Below are 21,236 nucleotides of genomic sequence, written 5' to 3' on the forward strand. Positions count from 1 at the left end.
TGATAAGAATTCATTATCAGTTAAACTGTTTTCGGTCAGCTCTGTTATTAAATGCTAATATGGATAGCCATAAAACGAAAAAGAAGATGCATTTCTTAAAGACTGCAAGGTGTTCCTGCTGACAAGTTTACTGGATAGTTCAGTTTGAAATGGAAGCAAAACAGATCTTGTATTTTACACTTCCTGGTTTATTAAGCATCATTTCAGTAGCAATTGCATTCAAAACCTTTTATGTAAGTGTCACTCCTGATACATCATTCCCAATAATGCACATGATTGTTGCCAAACCAACCCTGGGTCTAACAATAGATCTAAGGTTAATATTAGTAAATTGTTGAGATGACTCTGGGAACCAGACCATAATATAATGTGTTTTGGAGGTTAAATAAATGCAGTGACTCTGCTGTTCATTTGCGAAGTAAATTATCCATGTTGAACAATTTACCAGGTAACACAGAAAAATGTTTGTCAATAGATGCTGCAACTCTACTAAAGAAAAGTTTTGGTTTTTTTACCTGCACAAATATCGTGGATTTGGGAGATCTGTGACCATGAAGCACTCGCCTCCATTTACACAGAAGTCTTTCTTATTCACACCACACTTTGTGAGATGACTTGTCCCAGTGGTAGATGTAGATGTGGCTGGAATAAACACAGGGGGGATGTTAATACTGTTGCACACTTTATAGAACAGCAGCTGTCTTATTACAAAAGAATTTCAGAAGCAGACTTGAAAGAGAAGTTGCTGAATTACAACTTATCACTAAACTGAAAACTATGGAGACACCTGGTCTTAATAGAGATATTGGATTCCTGTCTCATTACATATGCTAATCATCTGCATACTGTCCCTTGCTTTCTCCTGTAGGACTAATTGCAGTCGTTAACAGTCATCAACAGAATTCCTTCCATTAGCACCTTAGAGACCAACTAATTTTGTTATTGGTATGAGCTTTCATGTGCATGCACACGAAAGCTCATACCAATGACAAACTTAGTTGGTCTCTAAGGTGCTAATGGAAGGAATCTTTTTATTTCGTTTCGACTACAGCAGACCAACATGGCTACCTACCTGTAACTAGTCATCAACAGGTTTACCATATCCATTGAGTCAATCACCTATCTCCTACTACCTTCCTGAGAAAAACCCCACCCCACCCTCCCACTATAGGGTCTGGTGACTTCTGTTTCAGTATATCTGAAGAAGTGTGCATGCACACGAAAGCTTCTACCAAGAACAAACTTAGTTGGTCTCTAAGGTGCTACTGGACAATTTTTTAAAAAGTTTTTTTATAGAACAGCGTCAAACTAGAATGACAGCACTTGCATTTTAGTGTTTGAAATATTACTGCAATAAACATTCAGCTTCTTGATTACAAAGAAAAACAACTATGACCCTGTCCAGAATATTTTTGGATACTCCTATGATCTCTACATCCTCACTTACACCCGCTGTACACGTTGCAATCATGTCACCTAGCCTGGGTTTAAATATAGAACTGAACCAGTCACAAAGAAAGAGGAAGTGGTGTGATCAGATTTTTCTCCCAACTAAGTTCACCTCCATGAGTTCTGCAGAAGGCGAAAATGATCACCTGTGTGTTTAAATGAATCCCCACCTCACTCTCTTGAGGAGAGTGGGGCAGCTCAGGCACAAAAACACACCCAGTGGCACATTGCATTAGTTTTAAAAGCCCCAAAGGAAAGCACTCCAGCTGGGAATGTTTAAAGAAAAGACGAACTATATCGTACTATAGTTCAGCTATAATATATACACAGCAATAAAATGGATTGATTTATTTTAAAAAAAAACAAATAACAGTGAAATTAAAGCAATTGGTAAACTTATGCTTTGCATGTAACAAAGTCACTGTACAAATTTGCAAATGTATATACTGTACAATGTAAAGCCAAAAAACAGAGTTCTATTACACATGAGCTGGGTCTACAATGATCTGTAAAACATCATTAAAAACAATGTTATAAAACGCTCAATGCATTTTCACTGCTGAAGGCTCACTGCTCTACAGCGCCCTCTGGTGTCACATTTTAATAACACATTTTAAATAATATAAACGGGTGTGGATGAGCCCATGGTATCTTGCATGTCTCCTTTCTTTGCAAAACAACAACAACAACAAAACACCCAACTATCCTGATCCTGGATCTAGCAGTGACCAGGGCATTAAATTGGAGACTATGCACTGGCTAAGGAACCAGCCTGAGAACTTGCTGGTGATCCACTGAACTATAGACTGCCAAGTAGGAACCAACTGAATCTGATGTCACAACCCCCTGGCACACAGAACCAGAATGAGGAGGCTCACAGTCCTCTTCCCCTTGGTTCAAGTGCCTCACCACCTCACCAGTTCAGCCCTGCAGGCCAAAAGGCCCTGAATATAGGAGAATTGTCCATTTTCAGGCTGACAGGTTGGCCCTTCAAGATATCCTAGTTTTGAAACAGGCCTCAGTTCATGGGAGCAAAGTGTTCACTAGGAGCTCTCCTTGGTGCTGCCTTGCTCCATTGGTTCTCATGCATAAGCAGAACAAGATATTAATAGCCTGGCAACCTCTTGGCCTCACATACATTTCACCGGTTGTAAAGGAAAACAATCAAATACAGAATTATGTTGGTGATCCTGCAAATAGGCTCATTGCAATTATTTTGCTATTGTCAGACACTACAGTGTGAAAAATACATCGCCAACACTCCAATGAAGAATTTAGTTGAGTCTGCAATCCTATGCACACTGCCCTGGAAGTTTGCTCCACTGAACATGTGCACTTCTGAGTAAATAGGAATAGCTTTGCTGCCATTGTATGAGACAATTTTATAGAGGGGCAAAGCAGGCAGAGAAGGCTGGTGAAGGAAAAGGAAGGAACAGAAGTGAAGATGGTTGTATTATTTTGAAATGGCTGAATATTTTGCTTGAGGCCTCTAATAATTTTTTATTTATAATGCTGTAAGAGGATCACCTGGGAAGGAAGCTAATAATACCATACCACCAATGCTATAACCATTAATTTTATAACTGACCTTCAAAGTGCTCACACATGTATGATCTTAACACTGGTACTTGTTCAGTGTTCTCTTAGCTAGGTGGGAGCTGCTTCATAATGAGGAAATTCCATGTAGCTTGGAGAATGTAAGCTTACGTGCCAATCCCATACAAAAGACTTGGGTGACCTGACTCGTTCCATGCAGCTGGGACACTGAAATGTCTTCCCAGGAAAGCAGCAGGAATTGTTCATAGATAGGTGGCCCCCACATGGCTAGGATAATGTCTAGATGGCACCCACCACATGAGAAATAACAGGTAGTAGGAGAGCCATTATTCACCATCTCAGCTCTCTGTCTCTCTCTCATATGTGAACTGCTAGTTGCTCTACTCCCAATTCCAAGGCGTCTGCCAATTCTCCAGATCGCTGGACTACTGATTTCCAAGGTTTAGCAATCTGGGGGCTGGCATGGTTTCTGCGTAGTTCTGCAGAATCGCTCAGCAAGCATATGGTTAAGCCTTTAGGAGGGAGAGGCTCCAGGAGGTCTTCCCTGACTCAAAGTCCTCTAAGGAACTCCACATCTTATCTTCAATATGTGGAAGAGATGTTGTTAAGTAACTCCAGGTTGGAAAGCAATTTCTCCTAATATAATCTTCTTTCTCCTTTTACTTAGACATCGGTTTAATAATCCACAGGCTGTGTTAAGAAGTCTGAGCATGTCAAAATATTTATTGCATATGCCTACCTAGAATCACATGTGAATTCCATTTCCCACTCCTCCCACTTTAACCCTCTAAAATGTTTCCTCCCGAAAGCAGACTACAGGTATTACTCTGGAGACGCCCTGCAGTTCAGAAAGTGAATGCATTAATTTGAAAAAGAAAAGCAATATTGTCTGCTTGAGCTCCTGCAGACAAAGCTTATTACTGCCACAAAGGCTAATGGAATGCTTTAAATTGAATTACAAGGATGGTTGTAGAGGAGTCAAGCCTAAAGCTATCTATAATTGCTGCGGCCTTCTTGCTTTGCACTTTTTCTCCCAGCAGCTGTGAGATCAGAACTGATCACCCTGGGAGTTTCAGAGTAACAATTAGCTCTTAGCTGATACAAACTTGTGGACAAATCTAGGCTGCAGACGAAACTGGTTTAACAGCCATTTCCTCTCTTTAGGGAATCCTGGGAACTGTGGTGCAAGCCAAGGGCCTCCATCAGAGAATTTTCAGCATCCCCACCAAAGTACAATTCCCACGATATATGGGAGAAGCCATGTTTGTTAAAGTGGTACAAAATCTATGCAAGTTTATAGTGTAAACCTGTGCTAAGTGGTTGCCTTGTTGTCTTCAGACTTAAATCCTCCACAGACATACACCTAAATTAATCTGCACCAACTCTGATACATTACCAAGTTCAATACTTCCTAACATGGCTAATAAAGCAGAAATCCTTCTATGTAACATCAATGCATCACCTCTATGCAATTCTTTTTTATTTTATTTTTACTAATGCCCCCTTAATGCTGATTCTTTTAACCTCATTAGTCTGACTTCAACTGCTAACACCCCCAAAACAGTATCCATAAAACAATACTGAGTGATAAAAACACATCCTTCTAAATTAGAACGAATAATTTCATTCCAAACAGGAATTGAGTAAATAGCACTGATCTTGACTTCAGTTCGATAGTCTTGGCTATTATATTCCATGAATCTATGCAAAGCAGTCATATTCACTCCAAAAGAAGAAAACTTAAGTTCTAAATATTTAGAAATACAGAATTACTAACTAGTTGTCTTAAGTGTCACAGGATGAAATGTCACAAGCAACAATTTTACTTTTACTCAGTTCTTTCTCTGTCTCTTTAGATTTTCAAAGTATAATATTTTAAGGCAGCCAGAAAATCCCAGAAGGATTTGTACTTTACCAAAAGGAAATAAAAAGAGCTCTCATCTCTGAGAATATTCATCTATTCTTCTAAATATTTCTTTACCTCTGCGTTTAACAGAGCACCTAACAATTCTCCGAATAAAACCAATTTAATAATTCATCATAATACATTCTCTGCAAAAAAAGGTGAATTTTTGCTTACCTGAAGCATTGTCGACCTTTTTGTGCCTTAACTTAGGGAAATACATTCTATATTCAATTATTTCTCTTAAAAAAAAACAAAAAAAAAACCGCACTGCACCGCAAGTCCCTTTTGAGTATCTTTTATACTGCCTTAATCGTCTTTGAAAAGTCCCATGTTCCCTAGGCTACTTGTGTGAACTCAAGTACAAGATCTACTTGTACGTATTTTAGTAGGATTTCTGCCGATATCAGGTGTAATTTCAAGTGGATACACGATCAGACCCATAAGGTACGATGTCATTGCTCAGTGAAAAGAAAATGTGCAAGTCTCAGAACTTATGGGTCATGAACAAGACTCCTTTGCTGAATTGTAAGTAGACAAGGGTGTCTCCTTTGGCAAAAAAAGAGATGACTGAAAGAAGAAAGAGCTCACTCTATCACATGTTTCAGTGAATAAGTACTGCTGTCACTGCTGTCAGCAAACGCCTCGCTGTAACTCACTCCACTTCAAGAGGTGCAGGCAGAGATGCAAGGAAGCAGTAAGAGGAGGAGAATAACATAATGAGAAATCACGACACCTTATTTCCATATGCTTACTTTCTCCACAACATCTCCCATTTATCAGCTTCCTAAATCACAGAATAAACCATTGTGCGACAGAATCCATATATAAAAGCCCTTCCGGCATCACCGGAGAGGGAGGTTGCAGGCAGTCACGGCCCTTTCATGTGCCGGGGGGATGGCTGCCATCCCTCCGGCTATAGGGCGGGTCCCGGACGCGTCACCCCCGGCGCGTCCAATCCGGACGCTTCAGGGGCGTGGCTTGCGTCCTTAAATGCAAGCGCGCGGCCGGGGCCTGGTCTCTTTGGTTCCTGCCCCCAGCCGCTTCAGATCTTCTGTTTAGCAGCTGCCTCCTTCGCTCGCCTCCTTGCCTTCTGCTTGGAAGGTGAGGGCCAAAGGCACGCCCTCTACCGGTGACCCCAGGGTGAGTTCCTAGTGGATCCGCATTGCAGGTCTCACCCAACGGTGGTTAACCCTTCTCAGACTGCCAGCACAACGGGCTGGAGTCAGGTATAGTCAGTTAGATCCAATGCCTAATGCCAATACCTCTCTACAATCTGTAATCAATAAAGTTGTGGCCTTTTTATGCCCATTAACCTTATATCATTGTGTCCTGCGTTTTTATTCATTCGGGGAAGGTCGGGGTTTCGCCACACAATGGGCTTTCTGGAGAAACCAACATGCAATGGATTGGGCTTCACTACTTTGATTCTTTCAAGAAGCGGTATTTAGAACCTTGAGAACTGCCAATTTTCTAGAAAATGGAAAAAAACACCAAGAAACAACTTTGAATCAGGTAACAACTTAGATGGGTGGGAGTCCACCTGTTAATTCCTTAGCATGAAAACAATAACCCCACTGCAAAGGGTTCCTCATCCACCATAGATGTTTCCAGCACAGAGATAATGGCACATTATTCTAGCTTCGTTAAGGAGCTTTGCGTGGGTACGAAGTACAGCTTATGCCTGTTGGTTATCTAGGACAGGTGTGGAGAACCTCAGAGCCAATGGCCAACTGCAGCCCTCCACTTCCTTCTAACTGTACCTTGAGATTCTCCCTAGACCACACACCCCTACTTCATATCCTTCTTGAGTATTTTTGCAAGGGTGTAATGTGTGCTTTCTGTGATCATGCTGCTTGGATGCCTAGATGGGAGAGGTGTGAATGTAGAAACTGTGGTAGTCTACAAAAGTAAAATTCACACCTGCTGTTCTGCCATGTTTACCTCTGGAAAAAAGATCAACCCCTATTTCTTATTCCGAAAGAAACTGATTGTTGAACTGGGATAATACAGGTGGCACTGTGGGTTAAACCACAGAGCCTAGTGCTTGCTGATCGGGTGGTCAGCGGTTCGAATCCCTGCGATGGGATGAGCTCCCATTGCTCGGTCCCAGCTCCTGCCAACCTAGCAGTTCAAAAGCATGTCAAAGTGCAAGTAGATAAATAGGTACCGCTACGGCGATTCCGTGTGCTGCTCTGGTTCGCCAGAAGCGGCTTTGTCATGCTGGCCACATGACCTCGAAGCTGTACGCCGGCTCCCTTGGCCAATAGAGCAAGATGAGCGCCGCAACCCCAGAGTCGGTCACTACTAGACCTAATGGTCAGGGGCCCCTTTACCTTTCAATACAGGTTTACAATACAGTTTTAGCATATGAACATTAGACGTCTCTTTTTAAAGATTCCATTCAACTCCTAAGGAAAACAGGAAATCACTGGGGCTGGAAGATAGACACCTCAGGAAAAAGCAAGGGTATGTAAACTTGTTGAAACAACTTCATGTGTCTTATTGCAGAACATGACTCAAAGTCAGGACTGATTTCCTTTCAAAGTTCAATCTGGAAAAAGGAAAGGAAATACAAAAGACAAACACTTTGTTTTAGTGTGCCAGATTGCCTTCTCACTGATAGACTTGAGACTGACCCATTTGGCAGCAGTGCTGGCTCTGCAAAGCATCTAAACCTGCAGAAGAGGCCGGCTAGGTTAATTTATGGTGTAGGCAGCACGACCAGAAACATTTGGGTTGTGTTGGCTTTTGAGATGAGAGGGGGCAGATAATGGAGCAGAGGCTGTTTTGAAAGGAAGTTGAGCAATGTTTAAGGTTGAATCCTGACAAGACAGAAGTACTGTTTTTGGGAGACAGAGGGCGGGTGGGTGTGGGTGACTCCCTGGTCCGGAATGGGGCAACTGTGCCCCTGAAGTACCAGGTGCCCAGCCTGGGAGTCATTTTGGACTCACAGCTGCCCATGGAGGCGCAGGTTAATTCTGTGTCCAGGGCAGCTGTCTATCAGCTCCATCTGCTATGCAGGCTGAGTCCCTACCTGCCCGCGGACTGTCTCGCCAGAGTGGTGCATGCTCTAGTTATCTCTCGCTTGGACTACTGCAATGCACTCTACGTGGTGCTACCTTTGAAGGTGACCCGGAAACTACAACTAATCCAGAATGTGGCAGCTAGACTGGTGACTGGGAGCGGCCGCCAAGACCACATAACACCGGTCTTGAAAGATCTGCATTGGCTTCCAGTACGTTTCCAAGCACAATTCAAAGTGTTGGTGCTGACCTTTAAAGCCCTAAATGGCCTTGGTCCAGTATACCTGAAGGAGCATCTCCACCCCCATCATTCTGCCTGGACACTGAGGTCAAGCTCTGAAGGCCTACTGGTGGTTCCCTCAATGTGAGAAGTGAAGTTACAGGGAATCAGGCAGAGGGCCTTCTTGGTAGTGGCACCCACCCTGTGGAATGCCCTCCCATCAGATGTCAAAGAAATAAACAACAATCTGATGTTTAGAAGACATCTGAAGACAGCCCTGTTTAAGGGAGTTTTTAATGACTGGTGTTTTAATGTATTTTTAATCTTTTGTTGGAAGCCGCCCAGAGTGGCTGGGGAAACCCCGCCAGATGGCCAGGGTATAAATAAAATATTATTATTATTATTATTATTATTATTATTATTATTATTATTATGTACCAAAGACACAGTTTATTTGGGAATTCATTCACCTCCACCAAATGTGAACAGCAAGCAAAATGGAAAAAGTGGTGCTTCACTTTACTGGATAGCACCCACATCTGTATCACTATTATGCTACTACTATTCCTTCCAGCAAGCTTACAATCTGTTTGATATGGTATAAAAAGAAAAAGGGAAGAGGGAAGCAGATTCAGGCCTTCATTCTTAATGTTGCTCTGAAGTTAGTGTGGAAGAAGCAATTCTGAAATCTCAAATGTAATCTGAGGCATAGAACCATTCAAGAAATTTTAGTTATTTCTAGGCTTATATTTTAAACCTAGTTTGCCCCTGATCTTGATGCATGGTGACCTCTCACTGAACTCAGTGGGGCACTGGAGCCAAAGACTAAAATAATGCAATTTATTATTAATATTATTATTCTAAGAAATGTATGTCCTCATAACTTAAATACTCCTAAGGGCAGCTGAACACACGAAATAAATAAAACATACAATTTTATCAGTAAATATTTTACATATGAAAACAGAAATACCATCGTCATGATAAAAAAGGCAATCGTAAAGCTTTCCTCTAACACACTAATGTCTGGATTTTGTTTTTATGTTCGCTAAAATAAATGGCATTCACTAGCTTCAATAAGAGTATAATCAGGGTCTTTGGGGGGCAGCGAGCCCCACTGAACGCAATCCAACATGCTTGGTAGACTATTACAACTGCCACATCTATGTGGTTAAAACGTTTTAAGAGCCTATAAGCAGAAAGGTTTTTAATATATCCCAATATAAGGAAAACCAGACTACCCTTCTGCACAGCATAAATAAGTAAGCTCTGTGGAAAAAAAGGAATGCAAGATATGGTGGCAATTGCATATGCTAAGACAATAAAGATTTTTTAAAAAACCCTAAACAACAATGAAATTAATGCTTCTCACTCTCACTTACACTAACATCCTGATCTTTATAATTTTTGCCGGCTTATGTTCCTGTAATAGCATGGTTACGTCATTGTCATGCCAGTTTAAGGCCCTGATTTGTGATACTGCATTGCCGCTGAAATGCTGCTTCTGTTCCATTTTTAAGCATCCGTGAGCTGGCACCGCAAGGCAGTCTTATCTATCCTATGGATGTACATACCAAGCTTCAACCAGATGGTTCCCCAGTCAGTTTACAAGAAGACAGAATCAACAATAAAAAAATAAGTATAAAAACAGACCAAAACAAGACCAAGCAGGTCCCGAATCACTGAGAAAAGACCCACCTGACAATCTCCTGAAGGTGCCATGGCGAGGCCAAATATTGATTTTTCTGCCATCAGTGGCACAAAGTAGGTGTGATTGCAATTTGCTCTTACTTGTGTTTCTGCCAGCATGATATTTTCTGCCACTTGGATTCAAGCCATTTCCCTTATCTGCTTCAATGCCCCCAGCTCTCTAGCAAATTAGGAGCAAGACTCTGTGCACTGTGTGTGTGGGGGGGGCGGCACTTGCAAGTAATTGTGAAACAACTGGAATCATTTCTGTATTCTGCAGAGTAACTTGGGCTTTGAGAGAGTGACAGCCATGCTAGGTGGAAACAAGACCCCAAAGAATCTATCAGATTCCATCAACCTTCAGGGACAAAGCATTTTAACTACCCGGGAAGAGCGGAAGTAGCTGCAAGCCTAAGTCTCACCAGGAAATGGTCTGACCATGACAATGGGGTCTAGAAAGATTTTCATACTTCCATTTCAACAGAACTGCAATACTGAAAGAAGACTCTTAGTACTACAGTCGTACCTTGGGTTACGACCACCTCGGTTTGCGAGCAGTTCGGGTTACGAACTGCGCAAACCCGGAAGTGTTTTCGCCGCACGCGCGTGCGCAGAAGCGTCGCGCGCGCGATCGCGCGATCTGCGCATGCGCAAAGCGCGAAAATCACGCTTTGCGCATGTGCAAAATGGCGGCGCCCATTGCGTTCGGTTTACGAACTATTCGGGTTACGAACTGCGTTCCGGAACGGATCGCGTTCGTAACCCGAGGTATTACTGTACGGTACATACCATATTGGCCTGAATATAAGCCTCACTTCCCCCCAAATTCTGACTGTGAAAAGTTAAAGTGCAGCTTATATTCGCGACCTTTACAGGTTGCAGCCAGGAGCGTGGGTTAAACAGCACCAGGAGCATGGCAAAGTAGCGCCTGCCCCACGCATAGTCCACCGTCCTCTCCCCCAAGGCCAGAAAGGGAGAGAGCGAGGAATGGAGTGGCTTATATTTGAGAATTTTTCTCTTTCCCCCCCCCTCCAGGTTTAAAGGTGCAGCTTATATTTGAGTGTGGCTTATATTTGGGCCAATACAGTATAACAAATGAGAAGCAAGTGTACATTTATAAAATGATTGTTCAGAAAAGACCATGATCTTTTATTTATTTAAACCACACACACACACACACACACACACACACACACACACACACACACACACACTACTACTACTACTACATCATCATCATCATCATCAGACAAGACATCCTTTACTGATTCTGAACGGAATCAAATCTTATCTCTTGAGTCTTAAAAAGCCCCTAATTCTAACAAGGTCAAACACAGCAGAAAAGAGAAACATTTTTCTCTCCTAAAGCTGGACATGAATCATTTCACTTGGGTTAAAAAACAAAAACAATCATCTGCAGATTTTGTATCATGTTCTAAGAAATAAATATAGAAATCATTCTATTACTAAAATTATTTGATGGTCAGCTCTACCTAAAATAACAATTTACATCTTCAGAGAGAACAACAGTGTGATATAATAATTCTTTATATGCTGTATGTGATGGGTGGCAGCAACATAAGAGGGGAAAAGAAAATTGGAAGGATGATAAGCATACATTTATCTCTCCGTAAGAAGATAATATCTCTCCGTAAGAAGGAGCTTTTGCCCCTTCATGGATCAATGCCTTGTCGTGGCGAAGGGGCTTGAATAACTCAGAGAAGCTATGAGCTAGGCCATGCAGGGCCACCCAAGATGGACAGGTCATAGTGGAGAGTTTTGACTAAACGTGATCCACCTGGAGAAGGAACTGGCAAGCCACTCCAGTATCCCTGCCAAGAAAACTCCATGGACAAAGACAACAGGCATATAAAAGTTATGACGCTGGAAGATGAGCCCCTCAGGTCGGAAGGCGTCCAACATGCTACTGAGGAAGAGCGGAGGACAAGTACAAATAGATTCAGAGCTGATGAAGCGGCTGGGCCAAAGCCGAAAGGACGCTCAGTTGCGGATATGCCTGGAAGCGAAAGGAAAGTCCGATGCTGTAAAGAAAAATATTGCATAGGAACCTGGAATGTAAGAACCATGAATAGAGGTAAGCTGGATGTGGTCAAAAATGAGATGACAAGAATAAATATCGACATCCTGGGCATCAGTGAACTAAAATGGAAGGGAATGGGTGAATTCAGTTCGGGTGACTATCATATCTACTACTGTGGGCAAGAATCCTGTAGAAGAAATGGAGTGGCCCTCATAGTCAACAAAAGAGTGGCAAAAGCTGTAATAGGATGCAATCTCAAAAATGACAGAATGATCTCGATACGAATCCAAGGCAGACCTTTTAACATCACAGTAATCCAAGTTTATGCACCAACTACTGGTGCTGAAGAAAGTGAAATTGACCAATTCTATGAAGACCTACAACACCTTCTAGAAATGACACCAAAGAAGGATGTTCTTCTCATTACAGGGGATTGGAATGCTAAAGTAGGGAATCAAGAGATAAAAGGAACAACTGGCAAGTTTGGCCTTGGAGTTCAAAATGAAGCAGGGCAAAGGCTAATAGAGTTCTGTCAAGAGAACAAGCTGGTCATCACAAACACTCTCTTCCAACAACACAAGAGACGACTCTACACATGGATATCACCAAATGGGCAGCATCGAAATCAGATTGATTATATTCTCTGCAGCCAAAGATGGAGAAGCTCTATACAGTCAGCAAAAACAAGACCTGGAGCTGACTGTAACTCAGATCATCAGCTTCTTATAGCAAAATTCCAGCTTAAACTGAAGAAAGTAGGAAAAACCACTGGGCCAGTAAGATACAATCTGAATCAAATCCCTTATGAATACACAGTGGAAGTGAGGAACAGGTTTAAGGATTTAGATTTGGTGGACAGAGTGCCTGAAGAACTATGGATGGAGGCTCGTAACATTATACAGGAGGCAGCAACGAAAACCATCCCAAGGAAAAGGAAATGCAAGAAGGCAAAATGGCTGTCCAACGAGGCCTTACGAATAGCGGAGGAGAGGAGGCAAGCAAAATGCAAGGGAGATAGGGAAAGATACAGGAAACTGAATGCAGATTTCCAAAAAACAGCAAGGAGAGATAAGAGGGTCTTCTTAAATGAGCAATGCAAAGAAATAGAGGAAAACAATAGAATGGGGAAAACCAGAGATCTGTTCAAGAAAATTGGAGATATGAAAGGAACATTTCGTACAAAGATTACCATAATCAAGGACAAAAGTGGTAAGGACCTAACAGAAGCAGAAGACATCAAGAAGAGGTGGCAAGAATACACAGAGGAATTATACCAGAAAGATATGGAGATCTCGTACACCCCAGGTAGTGTGGTTGCTGACCTTGAGCCAGACATCTTGGAGAGTGAAGTCAAATGGGCCTTAGAAAGCACTGCTAATAACAAAGCCAGTGGAAGTGATGATATTCCAGCTGAACTATTTAAAATTTTAAAAGATGATGCTGTTAAGGTGCTACACCCAATATGCCAGCAAGTTTGGAAAACTCAGCAATGGCCAGAGGATTGGAGAAGATCAGTCTACATCCCAATTCCAAAGAAGGGCAGTGCCAAAGAATGCTCCAACTACCGCACAATTGCGCTCATTTCACACGCTAGCAAGGTTATGCTTAAAATTCTACAAGGCAGGCTTAGGCAGTATGTGGACCGAGAACTCCCAGAAGTGCAAGCTGGATTTCGAAAGGGCAGAGGAACCAGAGACCAAATAGCAAACATGCGCTGGATTATGGAGAAAGCTAGAGAGTTCCAGAAAAACGTCTACTTCTGCTTCATTGACTATGCAAAAGCCTTTGACTGTGTCGACCACAGCAAACTATGGCAAGTTCTTAAAGAAATGGGAGTGCCTGATCACCTCATCTGTCTCCTGAGAAATCTCTATGTGGAACAAGGAGCTACAGTTAGAACTGGATATGGAACAACTGATTGGTTCAAAATTGGGAAAGGAGTACGACAAGGTTGTATATTGTCTCCCTGCTTATTTAACTTATATGCAGAATTCATCATGCGAAAGGCTGGACTAGATGAATCCCAAGCAGGAATTAAGATTGCCGGAAGAAATATCAACAACCTCAGATATGCAGATGACACAACCTTGATGGCAGAAAGTGAGGAGGAATTAAAGAACCTTTTAATGAGGGTGAAAGAGGAGAGCGCAAAATATGGTCTGAAGCTCAACATCAAAAAAACCAAGATCATGGCCACTGGTCCCATCACCTCCTGGCAAATAGAAGGGGAAGAAATGGAGGCAGTGAGAGATTTTACTTTCTTGGGCTCCTTGATCACTGCAGATGGTGACAGCAGTCACGAAATTAAAAGACGCCTGCTTCTTGGGAGAAAAGCAATGATAAACCTAGACAGCATCTTAAAAAGCAGAGACATCACCTTGCCGACAAAGGTCCGTATAGTTAAAGCTATGGTTTTCCCAGTAGTGATGTATGGAAGTGAGAGCTGGACCATAAAGAAGGCTGATCGCCGAAGAATTGATGCTTTTGAATTATGGTGCTGGAGGAGACTCTTGAGAGTCCCATGGACTGCTAGAAGATCAAACCTATCAATTCTTAAGGAAATCAGCCCTGAGTGCTCCCTGGAAGGACAGATCGTGAAGCTGAGGCTCCAATACTTTGGCCACCTCATGAGAAGAGAAGAATCCTTGGAAAAGACCCTGATGTTGGGAAAGATTGAGGGCACTAGGAGAAGGGGACGACAGAGGACAAGATGGTTGGACAGTGTTCTCGAAGCTACGAACATGAGTTTGACCAAACTACGGGAGGCAGTGCAAGACAGGAGTGCCTGGCGTGCTATGGTCCATGGGGTCACGAAGAGTCGGACACGACTAAACGACTAAACAACAACAACAAAGAAGATAAATACAGTGGTACCTTGGTTTACGAACTTGAGAAGTCCCTTCTCAAACCAAAGCATTCTTAAACCAAGGCATGCTTTCCCATAGCAGCGGGGGGACTCAATTTACACTCCAGGAAGTGGAACATGTTCTGCTTCCAAGGCAAAGTTAATAAACCAAAACACCTACTTCCAGGTTTGCAGCGTTCTTAATCCAAGTTGTTCATAAACTAAGCTGTTCTTAAACCAAGGTACCACTGCACTCATATTTGGATAGATCATTCTGAGTGCTCTAACTCCAAAATGTTTTTTTTAACTGCCTAGAGCACACATATTTCTCAGCTTGCCATAAGACCCAAAACAGCATGAATTTAAGACAGTCAAAATTCATATTTGTTAGCAGAAGCCATAACTGAAGCAGAAATGCCCTGTCCAAAGGAATGGTTCCAGTGCTACTTACACTGGATATATAAAAATCTAAATGGGAAAACAGAAAAACAGATACCAAAGAGCTCTGGACACCAAACTTTGGGAAACTCAGCCTCAGAATATTGTACTAGAATACAGCCCCATTAATGCAAACAAAACCATTGCATATTCAGCGTCTTTTGTAATATCAATTAAAGGCCAAAATATGGTGCTGAATGCTTTTTTGCATTTAATATGCAGATTTAAAAAGTACAAATAGCACGGGGGGGGGGCTCATATTCATAGGAACAGCAGCAGGTGTGGAGGAGGAATTTAACTCTTTACTCCCCTGCTCTGGTCCTGAGGAAGATAAGCTCTAGGAAGAAATTCCCCCCTTTGCTGCCTTGGTTTGGACCCCACTAGTTTGATTGGGTTTCTTCTTTTTCTTTATGGCATATATTTAGTAACACATTGCATTAAAACAGTAAGGCAAAAATGTCAGCAAGCTGTTCAACAGATAGGATAAGGAAAGAACACTTGGGAGAATCTGAGTTGTTGTACAAAAAACTGAAATGATAATTGTCAGGGGTTACACCAATAAATGCTGAATGAATGAATGAATGGACAGGGATAGATCCTGCTTTTTCTTAATATACTGTTGGCATCCATCTGTCAATGGAAGAGTGCGCCTTTGAGGGCCAGATCAAACCATTGGGAGAGTTACAGCGCCTGCTGTGGCTGTAGAAACCAATAGGCGAGAGACATGTTTTAATGCAGGGGGGACAGGTGAAGGTGTCTGGTTTTGGTGCTACAGGTGCTCCATGGCATTTCTTCTCTCTGCACTCCTCCCAGTGGGTTGTAATGACTATGTGTGTGTATAGTTCAATCTTAAAAGCAGTCACCTAAAAAGGAAATACAGATTCATCTAATTTCCTCATAGCATCTCTGCCCTATCACCCAAAGGGAAGAATTACTGGAGTCAGAAAGAGATTCCTCCTAGGAAAACTAAAAACTCTGACAATGCAGTTCCTAATCTGAGAATCACCCAGCAGTTCTCTGTGAGCTACTAATCATTTCAACAGTGAAATCAGATTTTCTGCATGGGCATGCTGCACATTGCAAACTCAAGAAGATGGACGGTCTCCCTCTTTTGAAAAAAAATGCACCCTTTTCATCTCAACCATCTTCCTCCAAATCTCATCACAGTTGCAGAATGGCATGATTGGGATTTTCCTTTCAGCCACATAAGGAACATTTACAATAAAATGTCACTGACACACTGAAGCTATTCATCAAATAGAATATTTTATATTTTAAAGCTACTTCTTTTCTCCTGCTTACTCTTACCCCCAAGCGTCTAACTGTAGGCAGAATTCTCTAGACTAGAGATCATGGAATAGTGAACATATATCGTTAACAGTCAGTGACACCACCTAGCTTTGTTGTTTAGTCGTGTCCGACTCTTCGTGACCCCATGGACCAGAGCATGCCAGGCACTCCTGTCTTCCACTGCCTCCCGCAGTATGGTCAGACTCATATTGGTCAGACCCTCAGCTAGCTATAGTATTAAGGAGGCTAGCAGTGGACAGTCTGGGGCAGGCTGACCTAATGGGGAAGCACTGCATTCTCCATAATGGATTAACCTCCCCTGTTGTGTGTGATGCTTTGAAATGTACAAAAAAAGAGAGAAAGAGATTCTTGTAACAGAAGAGTTACATTTAACAAACAGTGAATTCTTGGCTCTCTATTCTCTTTCTGTGGTTATCTTATTTCATCGACAGAAGTGATTCCATAGATATCTCTAGCAGAGACTAAATGATACTTTTCTGTTATTTAATATTTATAGAATGCATTTAGGTTGTCAAAAATAAGATTTATAATGAAATGCTAAAAAGTTCCCTCGCTGTAGTATTCCTAATGTAATGGTGCTGCAATAATAAATCTATATCCCTCCCTCCCTTACTTATTACTCACAGTAAACAAAATGAACAAGAATTCATTTAAATAATCTATTTAAATCTGTATTGGTCAATCATTGGCTACTCTGAGAATATTTATTTTACAAGGCAGATATAAAGCTTTGCCCTAAAGTATTAAAATCTAAGGCTGCTTACACATGACTGAAGTACAGTACTTGGTTTTTTCCCCTATGCAGTCCACACACTATCTAGATCAGGCACCCCCAAACTGCGGCCCTCCAGATGTTTTGGCCTACAACTCCCATGATCCCTAGCTAACAGGACAAGTAGTAAGGGATGATGGGAATTGTAGTCCAAAACATCTGGAGGGCCGAAGTTTGGGGGTGCCTGATCCAGATCTATTGCAGATTATTTGCTCCTGAAAGTACTTTTTGAGAAACTGGTTTCATTCCAAAAATAAAAGCTCATTGCAGATTGATTCCTTGCAGTGTGTCCATTTGAAAACAGATGTAGGCAGATCTGGCAATAGGGGAGAGTATATCCTCAACTGCCCAATAATGTTGCAGGTGAGTGTATACCAAGATGACAATCACTACTTCCTTCTTCATTCCCCTGGGGCATATTTAGGGAGTAGGAAGAAGTGTGGATAATCTAATCAAGGGGATGATTTTCAAGGATGGTAGGATCTAGAATTAATCTACAATGGTACCTCGACATCCGAACGATTCGACTTCCGAAGGTTTCGACTTCCGAAGTCGACAACCCCGGAAGTCTTTTTGCCATGTGCGTCCCGTGTGCACATTCTGCGCCTGCGCAAAGCGGCTCGCACAGTCGGCGCATGCGCAGAAGCGCAAAATCGCGCTTCGCGCATGCGCAGAAGCGGCACTTTGACAACCGAAGACTTCGACGAAGGCGGTTGCGGAACGGATTGTCTTCGTAAGTCGAGGTACCACTGTATATTGAAAGCATCTGAAGCAGAGCATGAATGATTTCAGTGTGAAAAAAACTACATTTTTGTGCTACAAACAGATTAGCATGTGCACAGCCTAAGTTATTTTGTGTGGGGTCTTTTTTGTCCTTTGGCTACGATAAAGATAGGAACAAGAGGAATGGAAATACTACAGCTAATAAAGGGAGTATGACTTCTCTGACCAGAGGGAGTCAACAGGATGACAAGAAAAAACAATATATACAAGTTCAAATGCATTGAAGGAACCTCATTAGCTGAGACTTAGCTCTACATATCTTCCCTTATTCAAATTTGGAGCAGCATTGCATTAAATTCCAGCTGAGGATAGGTTACCTAAGATATTTTGGTCTTAAGAACTTAAACTTTATTCTCCCGCATAGATTCCATGGGTAGTCAACTGATGGTGTTTTTTTTGGTAGAACATTTTTTTATAATGAAATTTTACGCTGCCAAAATAGAATTTGGGAATAAAATCCACAATACTTTTATTCAACAAGATCCATCACCCATGCCAATTTCTAAGATGGTTCCTTAGTATTCATTGATAAAAATTTTTATCATGGCTACGAATCCTCTTTATTGGGCCTTTGTAAATTTCCCCTGAGGAACGATTTCACTTTACTCAGCATTCAGTAAGTGCTATCTACAGCCAAGACAAGCATTTCCATATTATTCCATTTAACCTTCACCACTGAATCTTTGGAGCAGGTGAGGATGTCCCTCATGACATTTTTCATTGCTCTGTTTCCAAAGAGGTTCAGTTAAAGTTACTCAGCTACAGGTAAGATACACCCTTTGATAAAATAAAGACCAATTATAACACCTAATTGGAAACAGCAGTAAAAACATTGTATGGGTAGATGGTATTGTCTTACTGTGGTTATTATTATAGTTTGCTGTTGTTTGTATTAACCCCCTTTAAGGTAACAACTGCATTTTGTCATCTTAATAATATTTTATGGGGGAAATGAAAAATTTGTTGTACAAACCTCTCCTCATGAACTTCTCTAAGCAGCACTGCTTCTTCATTGTTTATCTTCACAAACTGGGAACTTCCTAGGCTGTCAGGGTTAACTTATTTTGACTGGGACACAATTGTGTGTCATAATGGACCAATCAAATGTATTTTGAAAAATTGTTTGTCAGAACATTTATACACAGTTTAATATATCCAACATGATGGTCATGGAGCATGGTTTAGTCTATTTTTGGATAACCTGGGTACCATTTTGAAACAAAAAACAACGTTTCAAAAATGCACATATTTGGAGAACTGTTAAGACATTGTAACCAAATTTGGCACAATAGCCACTGAAGTTGAGGAGCTGGTTTTGGTCTGCCAGACACTCCCTCCTAGTTAAAGTTAACACAATCTGTGACCCTCCAAATTTCACTGGATTCCAACTCTAAAAATTCCAGCTAGCATGGTCAATGGCCAGGGACATTAGGAACCAGTGTTTAATAACATCTGGAGTGCCACAAAAAGATGCCTACTCCTGGTATATACAGTCCTCTATAATGTTGGTGCTTTTTATTTAATACCCCAGGTTTAAAATGCCCAACCTTGACCGTCTGAAGTCAGAGTGCCCTTTTCTATAAGTATTGTAAGCTGCTGTATTATTGTAATAGAAAAGTGTAGTAAATTTTATCTAATCTAAAAAATAACCCCAATGAAGTTGTAACAGGATAAAGAGCTGCAACATAACTTTACAAACACGAGTAGTCTTGCATAGTCATGCTACAAAACAAATAACAATTCTTCTTTTTTCCCTGTTTTAACTACATAAAGTTTGAGGCAACTTCCTTGTCAACGCTTCTTTAGGAGGACCTGATAGCTGACTACATTGCAAAATTATATTTTTAGTCATGTAACATTATTTCCTGAGTTTCAGCTGCTAATTTAATAATGGACAAATGACACTCAAAGCCAGGATGAGAATCTTCTATTTTAACTCTGCTCAATTATAATTTTGGACTCGGACCAAATGCTGAAATTATCTCACATGCAATCATTATTAAGAGTGATTTGATTGTTTTTCATGTTGACTCTCATCCTATGAGGCAAGCCTGATTTCTAAAAGATCTAATGGGTAAGTTAAAGCTAGTGATATTATATCTGTAACAGGGAAGCAATAGATATTAGTCCATACGTGAAAACTAAAACATTTGTCAGGTTAGGGGGCTACTGGTCCATTTTGATATTTGATACAGAAAAAAAGGGAATATGATCTTTAAAAATGTATAGAAGTCTGCACAACATGATGTGCAGTGTCAGACACATTATGCTTCTGAATGCCAATTACATACAGCTGTTTATAAGCCTCCTATAGGTATCTGATTGGTCACTGTTCCTGGACTAGGTGTTTCCTTGGTCTGATCCAGCAGGGCTCTTAAGTCCTTAACAGAAACACAATGTGGATTTTGTTGATTGTGTAGGCCCAATTCCAGTTATGAGAAGATTGCTTTGTAGAACACCCATGCACATTCACGAGATTAATTGTGCCTCTCTGCTGCTCATTCTAGAAGCCAAACCCCCATCACCAGCCTCACTGAAATGAAGCTAACATACTATGTCCCCTCCCATCAGCTCACCTCTGAGCAGAGCTGTCCCAATACATTTTACTGAACATCTAGAGACCCTAAATGACTGAGACCTAGAACAATTTGTCATAAAGCTCACCAGAGGAGTGGTGACCCTGGAACTTGGGGTGGCACCTAAGAGCAGGAGCAAGATGTAAATGCTGTTGAATTGACTGTGAATAGTTATCAGAGTCAATATATATGTAAATGGACAGTTGCTAATAATATGAACACAAGTCACATTTCGATTCAAAAAGAAGAAACTTCTGGAGACTGGTAAATATGAAGTTGAAACACAAAGTCACACGGGTCAAATATCTCCAAAATGCTTGGAAATTCTTTAAAACCACAGTATTAGAAGCTCAGCTAGGATGTATACCACAGATCAAGAAAAGTATCATTGAGGAGAAGAGGATTCCTGTGTGGTTAATGAAGCAGAGTCAAAGAAGCTATTAGAGGCAAGAAGGCTTCCTTTAGAAAATGAAAGCCTTGTCAAAACAGGAGAGCAAAAAAGGAACTCAAACTTCGGCAAAAGAAATGCAAGCAGACAATTTGGGATGTTAAAAAAAAGAATCTGAGGTGCACATTACCAAAAACAGAGCAAGAGAGGAAAATGTTTTAAATACAGTACTAGAAGG

At 41.4% G+C, this 21,236-nt stretch overlaps 1 protein-coding gene across 11 annotated transcripts in view; it reads right to left on the reverse strand.

Annotated features, from left to right (window-relative positions):
- NRG1 (neuregulin 1) overlaps positions 1–21,236 on the reverse strand; it is a 183,759-nt gene that overhangs the window by 27,325 nt on the left and 135,198 nt on the right. For 10 of the 11 annotated variants that reach the window (XM_088658487.1, XM_088658485.1, XM_088658486.1 and 7 more), the window contains one exon: positions 516–642. In XM_088658487.1, coding sequence (XP_088514613.1) covers positions 516–642 — 127 coding nt within the window. Of the gene's footprint in view, positions 1–515; positions 643–21,236 lie in introns of those variants that run through there. The other variant, XM_088658488.1, reaches the window with a different exon arrangement.

This window comes from Zootoca vivipara, chromosome 15 (genome assembly GCF_965207765.1).
Source record: "Zootoca vivipara chromosome 15, rZooViv2.hap1.1, whole genome shotgun sequence".
NCBI classification, from domain to species: domain Eukaryota; kingdom Metazoa; phylum Chordata; class Lepidosauria; order Squamata; family Lacertidae; genus Zootoca; species Zootoca vivipara.